This window comes from Benincasa hispida, chromosome 3 (genome assembly GCF_009727055.1).
Source record: "Benincasa hispida cultivar B227 chromosome 3, ASM972705v1, whole genome shotgun sequence".
Taxonomy (NCBI): domain Eukaryota; kingdom Viridiplantae; phylum Streptophyta; class Magnoliopsida; order Cucurbitales; family Cucurbitaceae; genus Benincasa; species Benincasa hispida.
Genome location: NC_052351.1, coordinates 33,266,819 through 33,279,388, shown reverse-complemented (window position 1 = coordinate 33,279,388; position 12,570 = coordinate 33,266,819). Strand labels below are relative to the sequence as shown.

General features: G+C 32.6%; 1 protein-coding gene across 1 annotated transcript; it reads left to right on the top strand.

Annotated features, from left to right (window-relative positions):
• The first annotated feature begins 4,962 nt into the window (after nt 1–4,962).
• LOC120073995 (RNA polymerase sigma factor sigF, chloroplastic) lies at nt 4,963–10,490 on the top strand. Its single transcript, XM_039026948.1, has 9 exons — nt 4,963–5,339; nt 5,903–6,024; nt 6,874–6,998; nt 7,107–7,313; nt 7,429–7,675; nt 7,777–8,007; nt 8,777–8,917; nt 9,081–9,281; nt 9,873–10,490. The coding sequence occupies exons 1-9, from the start codon at nt 5,231–5,233 to the stop codon at nt 10,158–10,160; spliced, it is 1,671 nt and encodes a 556-aa protein (XP_038882876.1). The 5' UTR covers nt 4,963–5,230; the 3' UTR covers nt 10,161–10,490.
• Nucleotides 10,491–12,570: the final 2,080 nt, after the last annotated feature.

Sequence of the window (12,570 nt, the reverse complement as noted above, 5' to 3'; positions counted from 1 at the left end):
TTTCGAGGATTTTTATTTTTGGAATCAAATGGTCTACCACGCTTCTAGCATGTCCAAAATACATTGGTGACACTTACTGCATTTAATGGAGCATTTGCAGCTGGTATATATGACTCGATCACTTTCTTAACATTTATAAATGTATTTGGTAATTGATTTGCTATATTTGCAAATGAATTATTTTCTGAACTTCAGATTCACATTGATCTGTACAGGGTTCTAAATGAGACAATAACAATGCCTTCCATATAATTTCTTTTTCCAACTTTTTAATTCCTCCACCTAATATTGGAAAATTTGTCTCATTAAAATGACAATTAGAAAATCGTACAATAAATATATCACTTGTTAGAGGTTCAAGATATTTAATAATTGATGGGGAATCATATCCAATATATATTCCTAGCCTTCTTTGAGGATCCATCTTATACGTTATGATGGAGCAATTGGAACATATACTACACACCAAAAAATTCTCAAATGGAAAATATCTGGCTCATGGCCATAAGTTAATTGTAGTGGCGAATATTTATGATAAGCTACTAGCCTAATGCATACAAGTGACACCACTTGCAAAAGTGCATGCCCCAGAAGCTTAACTCTTATAAGCAATGATCTAGCAATTAACTGCAAACGTTTTATGAATAATTCCGCTAAACCATTTTGTGTATGAATATGAGCTAAGGGATGTTCAAAATTTATCTCAATTGACATACAATAATTATCAAAAGCTTGGGATGTAAACTTACCAGCAATATCAAGATGAATGGCCTTAATTGTATAATCAAGAAATTGTGCTCATAACTTAATCATTTGAGCAAGTAATCTTGCAAATACAAGATTTCGACTTGATAATAAGCAAACGTGTGACCATCTGCTAGATATGTCTATTAATACCCTAAAATATCTATATGGTCCATTTGATGTGTTAATAGGTTCACATATATCACCATGAATTCGTTCTAAAAACTTAGGGGATTCAGTCCCCACTTTGACTGGTGATGGTATAATGATTAACTTGCCTTGAGAGCAAGCACCCTTCCAAGGCAACAACCAAGAAGACGGACAAGGCCAGTAAGTCAAAGGGGTCAACGTGATAATTCATTAGATCAAAGAATCTTCTAGCTCTTCAATGGGTGTCCATTTGAATTCTCAATAATTCTTCTCATCATTATAGATCTTGGATGACCTAATTTGTCATGCCAAATTATAAATGTGTCTAGATTCATGAACTTTAGATTCATTGTTGCATATGTTTCAATTACTCGTATATGAGTATAATATAAGCAAGAAGATAAAGCAGGTAACTTTTCCAATATACGTTTTTCATATGAGACAGTAGATATGATACAAAGATACTCCATATTATTCTTTCTATTAGTCTTAATATGATAACAATTGCAACATATATATTTAAAACTAAGTAGATTTCTCTTTGATTGACTAGAGAACAATGTGTTATCAATTATAAATTTTGGTCCTCTAGGCAAAATAATATTTGCTTTTCCAAAGTCTTCAATCAGGTTTGCAGAACCTGATACTGTATTGACTTTAGCTTCCAGCATTGTTAGTATGGAAAAATATTTTCTACTTGTAAATATTGTACATGTAGTTGCACTGTCTAACAAACATAGATCTTCTTTACTTTTTTTTTTTTTTCAATTTTTTTATTTTAATCAAATATTTTTTTCCAATTCAATTTTCATTTCAATGAAATATTATCAATTTTTCTATTAAAAACAACAATACATATAGGCAATTTGAAAAGATATAATTAAAATGCTAAATTTTCATTATATATAAAAATTAAAATGGAACTATTCACCTATCCATAATTATCCATAATTCTCATTAAAATTTAACTTAAACTTAAATAATTAAAACATTCATTCATAATTATCCTAACAAAGTTTTCAATTACATAAAAGATTCACAAATCATAAGTCAAGACACAACATGTTTTTTTTTTTAAGAAAAGTTACAACATAGCCAAGTCAAGTCATCAATGAGTTTCATTCATCTTTGTAAAAGATGATTCCTAAAGAAAACAAATATTATACAAATTAATATAAATCAATATTGAAAAATAATAATAATACGCAAACTTATAACTTACATCATCTGGATCTCGATCCTCAAGAATATTTTCCAAAACTTTAACATCTATAGGAGTATGCTTATCTATTTAAAACATGTACAAAGAAAATTATATCTCAAATTGTAAATAATAAAAGTTTAATGAATAAATTAAACAGTAATATTAACTCATACCTTCAACCTATAGCCAATCTTGAGTACACATCAGAGCTTCTAATAAGTTTTCATGAATTTAGGAATGATGTGGACCTACATGTCTAACACCAATATTAAATGCATATTCAGAAGTAACAGCAGTGACGAGAACAACTAGAACATCTTTTGGAATTTGATATAAAATAGGATACTTTACTCCATTCAACTTCTACCAATGCAAAATGTTAAAGTCATCCGATCGCGGTAGAAGAGACTTATCCAAATAATGATCCATATCTAGTTTGACAAGAGATGTTGAACTACTACTTCCATCTTACATTAAAGTCGAAGAAGTAATCATTGTAGATGTAGAACGTTAAAGTTCTTCTACTATACTTGAATTTGAACTATACAACTTCATCAAATCACAACAGAAATCTAGAATACGTTTAATTTCAACAGTATGATGAGATCCATAGATTTGAGAAAAATAAAACTAGATCAATCGCATAGGATCGATCTAATACCATAGCCATTGCCAACACACCATGAACCACTTAGAAAGTTCCAACCAACTTTCACAATCTTCTTAAAAAAAGACATTGGAGGTTGAATGAATTGACCTAGAAAATAACTCAGTTATCAAGTAAAAGGGTTCTAATCTACGTACGTTTCTTTTGTAAAATCCCAATAAGTCTCTGAAGGAAGACAAGTGTATAGTAGTTCACGTTATTTTAGATGAGGAAAAACATTCTTGTGTTCCAAAGTAGTTTTGAGCATCACAAATGTTCAATTTCATCTAGTAACACAATCGAGACTTAGTTTTTTTAGTGTCTGAAATTTGTAATTGACGAACTCCTTCAAAAATTTCCTTCCTTTTTGGAGAAAGAGTCCAAAAATTAATAGTGCCTCTAATATTCTCTCTACCATTAGAAATTATAGCCAAACCATCTTTAACTATCAAATTCAAAATATGTGCACAACAAATGTGGAACAAACTTCTATGCAATCGTAGTGTCAAGTCTAACTTCCTTAATAAAATGTCAATCATTGCATCATTTGTTGAACAATTATCTGATGTTAACGTGGATTATGATCTATGTTCCAATTGAATACGCACTCTATTAATTCTTCAAAAAGTATCTGTCCAGTATGTGGATGTGGCACATGTACAAACTTAGATTTGTATAATAATATGTTAAAATGAAAATTATACGTGGAACCAAAAGTACAGAATAATATAAAATATTCAAATTACCTCAAAAGTTTACTTTGTAAGTCCCAAAAATCATCAATAAAATGTGTAATAAGTGTCATGTATCCATTCTTTTGGCTAGTAGTAGTCCACATATATTAATAAGGATAACCCTATTTCTATAGTTTTCCAAAAACTTCGTTGGTTTAATTCTCTCTTCTTCATAAATTTTTGTTATATCTCTCCTCATCGTGGTTCTTGAAATTATCTTAAACATCAGTTGAACACCACTAAAAAAATTTCTAAATCCTTTGAGTTCAACCATGTTTATAGGATATTCATGTAAAATTATAGCATAAGCAAGGTCTCTTCTAGACGTTTCATAATCAAAGAGGGTTGGATTTAACACTACTTTTTTCTCATTGATTTTAGTGAATCTCAAACATGATTGCCTAATGTCTCTTTGTCTCCGTAGGGGATAAATTTTGAAATGATAATATAAATGCTTTGTTCCATTTTTAGATTCTCCTCCTAAACTTTTTCCACCATAGTTACATATTGTTTTCATGGTATCATTTATTTTTCATTTCTTTTAATAATGATTCCATACTATGATGTCAATCTATTATATTTTACTAAATCCTTGTTATCATCACTATCTAATGTAATGTGTAAATTGATCATTACTACTTGAAACACTATTCATTGGGGTTGAATCATTCATGTTCATAGATGTTGGAGCCAAACCACTTTGATCTAATAACTTATTGTGGTTAGATAGAGTCACTTTCACCTAAAAATAGACAAATAGTAACAATTACATATAGTTGTGATTTTTATAGTCACTTTCACCTAAAAATAGACAAATAGTAACAATTACATATAGTTGTGATTTTTACACCAAAACAAAGTATAGATTGTGAAATGGCTACATGAATTTAACGGCAAAAATCTTCAAGGGTTAATTTGAATAAAAAAATCAAACTTCAAAGATTAAAATGAAACTTTCTAAAGTATGAGGTTATAATTAAAAGTAATCTCATAGTTTTGAAGTCTTTGTCCCCATTTAATGTATTTTTTAAGCAACTATTCTCACAAGTAATTTTACTCATTTCCTTATAAAAAAAGAAAGTAAGAAAAAGGCAAATTAAATTATATATATAAATATGTTGTTGATATTAAGGTTACATTTTCTATGAACGATGGTAAACGTATGGATGTTTATTAGGAATAGTTTGAAGTTTGAACATTAAACCAAAACGATCATGGCTGAATTAACATTCGAGTGGGGGATCGAATTAGAAAATAATTGTAGTGATGGCAGAAAGAGAATAATAAATGGGCCTGGACTAGAAAACTGCTGGGCGTTGGATTCTTCAGTTGAAAGGGCCTAATCTGTTATCATTCGACCATATCAATCAACCAACCCAACAACTCAAGAATCCCCCAATCATTTCTTGCATTCAAAAATCAAAAAGAAAAAAGAAAAAAAAAATCTGAAGAAAGGATAGTATATAATCGAAATCTGATCCATTTGAAAAAAATCAAGTCTCGATTTTGAGGTGTGAATTACTCTGCGAAACCACGGAAGAACCTCTCCTTCTTCTTTATCTAAAACTCCCACCGAAGCCCATTTCTTGCATAGTTTCGCACAAGAAATCCACAGAAAATGAGGACCCAGATGCTTTAAAGAGACTGAACGGCAGTAAAATTCTCAGTGAACAGTCCCCCAAGAGACCTCCATGTGAGGAGAGACTCTTAGCCTTTGTCTTACTTCAAAAGAAACAGTGAGAATTTTTACTTATGGAGGCTGGACTCAATTTGCTCTCTTCTTCATCGCTATTCATTTCGAGATGCCACCCGAGAAGCTTCCTTCATCCTTCTTGTTCTTCCTCTTCCTCCTCTTCTTCAGGTAGTATTTATAGTTTGGTATTTAGCTCATTTATATGCCCTGTATGGGATTTTTCCTGTTGCATTTAGCTTAAATGTGAAACTCAGAGTGTTCTGTTTTAAACATTTCGAGTTGGGTTTCTTTTGTTTTGGTTTTATACCGCTTCAAATGGCAATTTCTTGTTCAAATTGTGTGAAGATTATATGAATGATTAGTCTATGTCGAATGGTGCCCGTTACCGTAATGTGGGATTTTAGAATCAGTTATCAGAAATGAGGCCTCATTGTGCTTGGCTTGTTAATTCATTATTTTCCCTTTCTAGAGCGAGTTACTTTTAGGAGAAGCTTTGTTGGTGCTTCCCATAAGGATTTAAAGTGCTTTTTAATTATTTTTGAACTTTTGAGCATGTAATTAAACACCAATTTTGAAAATTATTTTTTAATTGGCAAAAAGCTTACAAAAGTCATATGGAAATGCTGATCATTAATCAATGCTGATCTTTAATTAGTTTTCTACATTTACATACACGTGTATCTAGACATTCTTCATCTATTTAAGTACATGTTTGTTATGAAATCCTGCAGTTTCTATGTTTCATGAGCAAGCGATTCCTGCTCGATACTTTTCAACTTCATTTCTTTCACAAGAACAGCACCATGAGTGTAGACCTCAATCACAAATACTTAAGGATGATAGAACATCCCAGGTTAGAATTCCTTAAACTTATGCATTTAAATTGGATTATTAGGCCCCCTTTGGTAATTATTTCGTTTTTGGTTTTTGGTTTTGGAAAATTAAGCCTATTTCCTCCCATTTTTACAATGATTTGCATCTTTCTTAAGTACAATGGTTCTAAACAGATTTTTAAAAGCTACTTTTTTTAGTTTTCAAATTTTGGTTTGGTTTTTTAAACTATTGGTAAAAGGTAGATAACAAATGAATAACTTTGGAGGTGGAAGTAGTGTCTATAGGCTAAATTTTCAAAAACAAAAAAACAAAAAATCGAATGATTACCAAACGGGGCCTTAGCATTTTGTGTTTTCTTAGTAAGTTAGTAACATGAAATTATCTCTGTGCATTGACTTCTATTTATGAATGGTTGTATGGCTTTCTAGGATGTACGCTCCTTTATTATTCTAACAAAAGTGTACAATGTCTTAAAGCCTCTTTGGAGTGACTTTTTGTAAGTACCAAAAAAGTGCTTTAGAGTACGTAGTAAGTCATTCCAAACATGTCCTTAATTTCACCGAGCATATTCTGACTGACAGTCCCCATATCTTTTTCAGGATATCACTGGTTTATTGTTTCAACAATGTTATTGTGATTTGTCTGTTAAAATGTGTAAAATCTTTTTCACTGAGCATACTCTGACTGAAAGCCCAATGTCTGCCATGTTTTTCCAGTTTCCATTTGTACACATGTGCTTTCTCTCACTGCCTCTCATAAACACACACAATTATACATAGTTAAGTATTTATACTATTATATGTATCTCTGTGTGCACACCTGCATTTGGAAATTCTAATTAATGGTTCATTTGATGCCCATTGTGAAGACGACTCTAGATAGGAGGCTGATCGAGAGGAGTGTTTCAATTGATGAAGGCAACCGAAGTGACCACGATCATCTGATCTGGGAATTTAAGCATCAAGCGGTTGAGTGGCCTGGTTTATTATCATCGTGAGATGAACTAAACTTCCTTCTCCTGACCAATTTTTTTCAATACACAGATGGCAATCCTCCTCTGTATCCTTTCTTTCATATTGAGTAAATACAATTATTTTGCAGATGGCCATCCTTACAAATGGAGGAATACAAGATCTCATCTGTCGAAAAACAATCCTATAACGCTGGTGGGGAGATGCTTGTTAAAGATGAACCAGAGAATGTCATTGCCCTTGCAAAGAAAGCTTTGTCAGCTTCAAAACAAGCAGCATCATTAGTTGACGAGTCTGAATTAGTTGGTACCAATCTGGACTATACTTCTCCTGATGAGTAAGTTATATTTTTTATTCTTATGTGCACAATTTATGATAGCCACATTTGGCCCTATAGTTTCATTTTATTGCAACTTCAGTCTTGCTCATATTGCGATATATTCATTGATTAGTTCTCTAAGCAAGGAGGGGAGAACTGTAAGGTCAACCAGACTGCAAGATAGACGATCCAAGAAAAGAAAGGTGCCAAAACATGTAACAACTATTCATGAGACTTCTAATTCAAAGGGGAAAGATTCACGGAGAAAAACAATTGAAAATTTTGATCCCAATGATCCTCTACGACTGTTCTTATGGGGTCCTGAAACAAAGAAGCTTTTAACAGTTGAAGAAGAGTCCGAGTTGATAGTCCAAATCCAGGTATGCTTGTGAAGGCTCTCTATTTTCAGATGTCAGTTTCCATACATATTCTATTCATTAGGATTGTCGCACATGCTTGATAGAGTAACCTTGTTTAACAGGATTTAATGATACTGGACAACGTGAAAGCTAGACTTCAATCTCAGTTTGGCCGTGAACCAACTTTGGTTGAATGGGCTGAAGCTCTAGGGCTCACCTGTCAACGCTTACAATCACAGCTTCAGTCCTTTCGGATCAGTCGTGAAAAGCTGATCAATGCAAATTTGCGAATGGTGGTTCACATTGCTAAACAATATCAGGGTCGTGGTCTCAGCCTTCAAGACTTACTGCAGGTTATGCTCTGATTATGAGGCATGCATCTGTGGTGCAAAGCCCGTACTCTCTTCCTTTTCAGTCAGTAGATGAGTTCAATTGAAAAAGGTTGTAGGGCACTGGACACACGCATTCTGAGCAGAGTGCTAGACATGTATTTCTCAAACCTTCTGCTTCAGGCACTGTGCTAAGTTAGACATTTTTCATTTTCTTGTTGGTTCTAGAACTCTCTCATTTTCTCGTTTATCCATCGATCTGTCTATCTATCTTATATATACGCTATGGCATAATTATTAATATTTGGTGAACAGATTTTAAATTATTTACCCAAATTATATATTGAAAGAAAAAATAAGATCTGGTTTAGGCAATGAATATGGCGATCTATGTGGCACATGATCTAAATTCTAGTTTTGAATATCTACGTAAAACTCATTCATGTGGTTTGTCACCCAAACTTGAGTGTCATGCACTGATTGACTATTAGTTCTGTTGTACAAACTCATTATCCTCCACATTACACTCATATTACTCTCCCCAATCTTGCTGGTAAAATCATTCCTTCTAATCTATAGCTGAGAGCATTATATGAAGTCCTGCACACTGCTGTGCACAGGAATTATACAAACCACCCGATATCGAGCTATTTTAGTTAAAGGGCTTGTTCAGGGTTCAAGATTCTTATTTAAACGTTTGTGTTATCTATTTGGAATAGGATCCTCTATCTAATATGTTGAAATACGTGACTGGGATACTGAAGTTTCCTGTTTCATTTTCATATTGTCTTAGGAAGGAAGCTTGGGACTTATGAAGAGCGTAGAAAAATTCAAACCACAAGCTGGTTGCCGCTTTGCCACTTATGCTTATTGGTGGATTAGGCAATCTATTAGGAAGGCAATATTCGAACACTCTAGAACAATTCGTTTGCCGGTAATGACAATTCTGTCTTTGTTCATTAATATAAAGATTAAATTTCCTTGTTCAGTTAACTCTCCTTTTCTCTATATTACTTTGTCTTTTCCTATATATATATAGTTAACTGATTTTCTTACAAAGGTAATGAGTAGGAAAAATTTCATGTTAACATTTGCAGGAAAATGTATATGGCCTCCTCGGAAAGGTAACAGAGGCAAAAAATTATTTTGTTCGAGCAGGGAATTATAAACCATCTAAAGAAGAGTTAGCTGCACGTGTTGGAATTACAGTTGAGAGATTGGATAAGTTACTGTTTATGTCGAGAATCCCACGTTCATTGCAGCAACCTGTATGGACTGATCAAGATACCACTTTTCAGGTGGCTATCACTTCTCTTGACTTTTAACCAATAAAATAGGAAAATTGAACAAAGACAGGGTATGACTTTAAACATACTGCTTACTGAATGTAAGATTTTAGAATTTTTACCTTCTATAAAGCTTGCAAGTCTGGTACTACTTTATTGCAAATGTGGCACGGAGAAGAGCAACATGTATTGAACCATGCACCTTTGCTAAATTTTGAGCGGCCTATAAAATTCACTTTTTAACAGTGAATACTGACAAGAAAGCCATTTTAAATGCGAAAGAGAATAATGATGTCAGGAATAGAGATCAAAGAGACATGTACCCATTTTTGAAAAATCCATCTTGCTAAGTTCCATCACTTGTATGTTCTCCTGGATAATGATTATAAGTTTCTTTGCTGGTATCATTTGAAGATATATTTTTAGAACTGGTTGCTACCATTTAATAATGAAAACACAGAAAATGCATAGATACATTCATGATTTTATCGGGCACGTTAGATACAGAGATTCGATCCATATAAGCATTATGATAGATTCATTTAACATCATGCTACCACCTCTCTACCATAATCTGAGAATGCATTCTGAATTACATTACAGGAAATAACTGCAGACTCTGAACTTGACACGCCGGATGTCAGTGTGGAGAGGGAGCTTATGCGAAGGCATATTCGGAATCTCCTTAGCATTCTCAGTCCGAAAGAGAGACGAATAATCAGACTACGTTTCGGTATCGAAGATGGTAAAGAGAAGACACTATTGGAGATTGGCAACATGTTTGGTTTGTCCAAGGAGAGGGTACGGCAGCTTGAAAACCGAGCCTTATACAAGCTTAAACGATGCTCCAACAGTCAAGGACTAGGCGCATATGCCGATTTACTGACTTGAGGCCAATGCATTTTGTTGTATATGCATCATTTTGGTCTGAACATTTCATCTTCCATATCAGAAGCTGTAGTTTTGGGAAGTTGGAAGGTCTCTTTCAAGAATTCTGCAGGATACAAACAACACTTTTTGTAAGTCCACCAGCTATATGTATTTATGTATATGAAGGTCATTTGTATTCTTTTTTAGGTGCAGTACAACCTGTTACTACTGCTCTTCAAGATGTTTAGCAATTGATACTGATGATATATGCTGACATCTTAAAGTGTATCTTTTAATTCATTCAAGAGATGATATTCAATGATAAAAGAAAAAACAATACTTTTCTGAGAACTGTATCGTACCAATAGCAAATTCATCCTCAAACTTGCTAAGATCTAGAAAGTCATTGTATAAAGAAGATGAGGGAATTAGAAAAGATAACACAAATTATGGAATGGAAATCTTGTTCTTCCCCTTCTTTTAGTTTGACTTATGGATGGGCTCAAGCTTGAATTCCTCTTTCTTTGGTTCACTTTCATTATAGTTGCAGAAAAATTAGTGACAAGTATTGTTAAAAGAGAGATTTTATTAATATCATAAAGAAAAAAAAAAAAAAAAGAGATGTACAGTAAATATTGTAGCATCATAAATCATACAATCTTTTAATATCATAAAGAAAAAAAAAAAAAAAAAGAGATGTACAGTAAATATTGTAGCATCATAAATCATACAATCTTTTAAAGGAAAACTAAGTTTGGAGAAATGATTGTATGGATTGTGAAAGATGGAGACCCATCATTCAAAAGGGTTTTCCTAAGATAAAAAAGACTAACTCTTGCTGGCTCAGCACATGGCAGGCCCCATTTTTACAGCATCTCCAACTTTCCTGCTTGCCTGCGTATAATAATATAATTATATAATTTTTTTTATATACATATATATTATGCTTTACCTACTTTATGCCATTTTCTCCATTATTATTATAATATTAAAAATCTTGAATTTTTTAGGAAAAATAGTTGAACTCTTTTCCTGATCGGCTTTTATCTTATAGTAAATATGATGTAAGAAACTTTTCTTAGACAGGCCGAATGTTATGTTTGCTACATATATATATATATATATATATATATATTTGGGTACATCCCAGGTTGCATATGTAACGCCTCAGGTCCAGGATTCGGATCAGAATTTGGAATCTAGATTCGACCCCTGATGGCCTCCGCATTCCCTTGCGACTTGGTTACGTCATCCTCCCTTGCCTTGAATGTTTTTTAGAAGTGGAAATTGTCCCCACAAACCAATACGGGTCCAAACTAAACACGCTTAACTTTGGAGTTCCTATGATTGAGCCACCAAAAAGGAAGGTGCATCTTATTGGTATATGTAATAATTTTCAATTCTTTTAAGTCTTTCTTAACCACACTTTCATGTCCTCAGGATCATTCTCATTCGGATATGATACCAGTTCATTCATGTACCCCTCTTGAACTCGGGTCATTATAGCATATGTATTCATGCATCCCATCTAAGTGGATAATCACAAACGACCATCTAGTTTTTTTTTTTTTTTGATTATTTATTTCTTTGTAATTGAAAGAGATGCATATAGAGATGGGTGTAGTTTGAGCTTCATTCAAATAGTGCTTGTTTGATAATATACATTTCATTTATAACTGGGTCATTAATCGAAAGATAGATATTATCCATTTTTTTAACCATTACTTTATTCAAATAACATTTAATCAGAGTATGATTTTTTTTTATATATATATTTTGAATATTTTAGAATTTCCAATATCATAAGGGGTAGGGGGCTATTGAAAATTTGAAGAACTTTTGTACCATGAAAGTCTATTACATTATCTACAACTATGCATATTAAAAATTATAAAAATTATATTAGTTTATTGATTCTTTTTCTCTCTCTTTAAAAACACATAGGGAAATTCCTAGATATTAGGTCTTAATATTGTCCTCCTAATATATAGTTGGGTTATTTGACAAAATTTTATAGTACTTTTTATTCTTAAATGTTTTTTCATCCTCTAATGTTGATGAAAATGATTTTTATACTAAACTTTTCTTTAGTTCGTCAAATGTAGAGTGAACATCGAACTATCTATCGATCGGATAACAATCGATAATTTATCTACTAAATTATATATAAAGGAAAAAAAAGTCTCCCATCCACAATTGAAAAGGAAAATTCAAAATGCACAAAATTACCACTGGAAAATGAGGTAAAAAAAAGAGGTAAAAAAGGGGTGTGGCAGAACATTGGCCCATTATTTGTTTCATATGGTGGGTGTTGATAAAATGGTGGGTTCCATTTATCAACAGTCAATTACACACACAAAATCCATCTGTTATTTTGTTTGTGTGTATATAGAATAAATGTGGGTTTGGGATATTTGAAAATAAGAAAAAA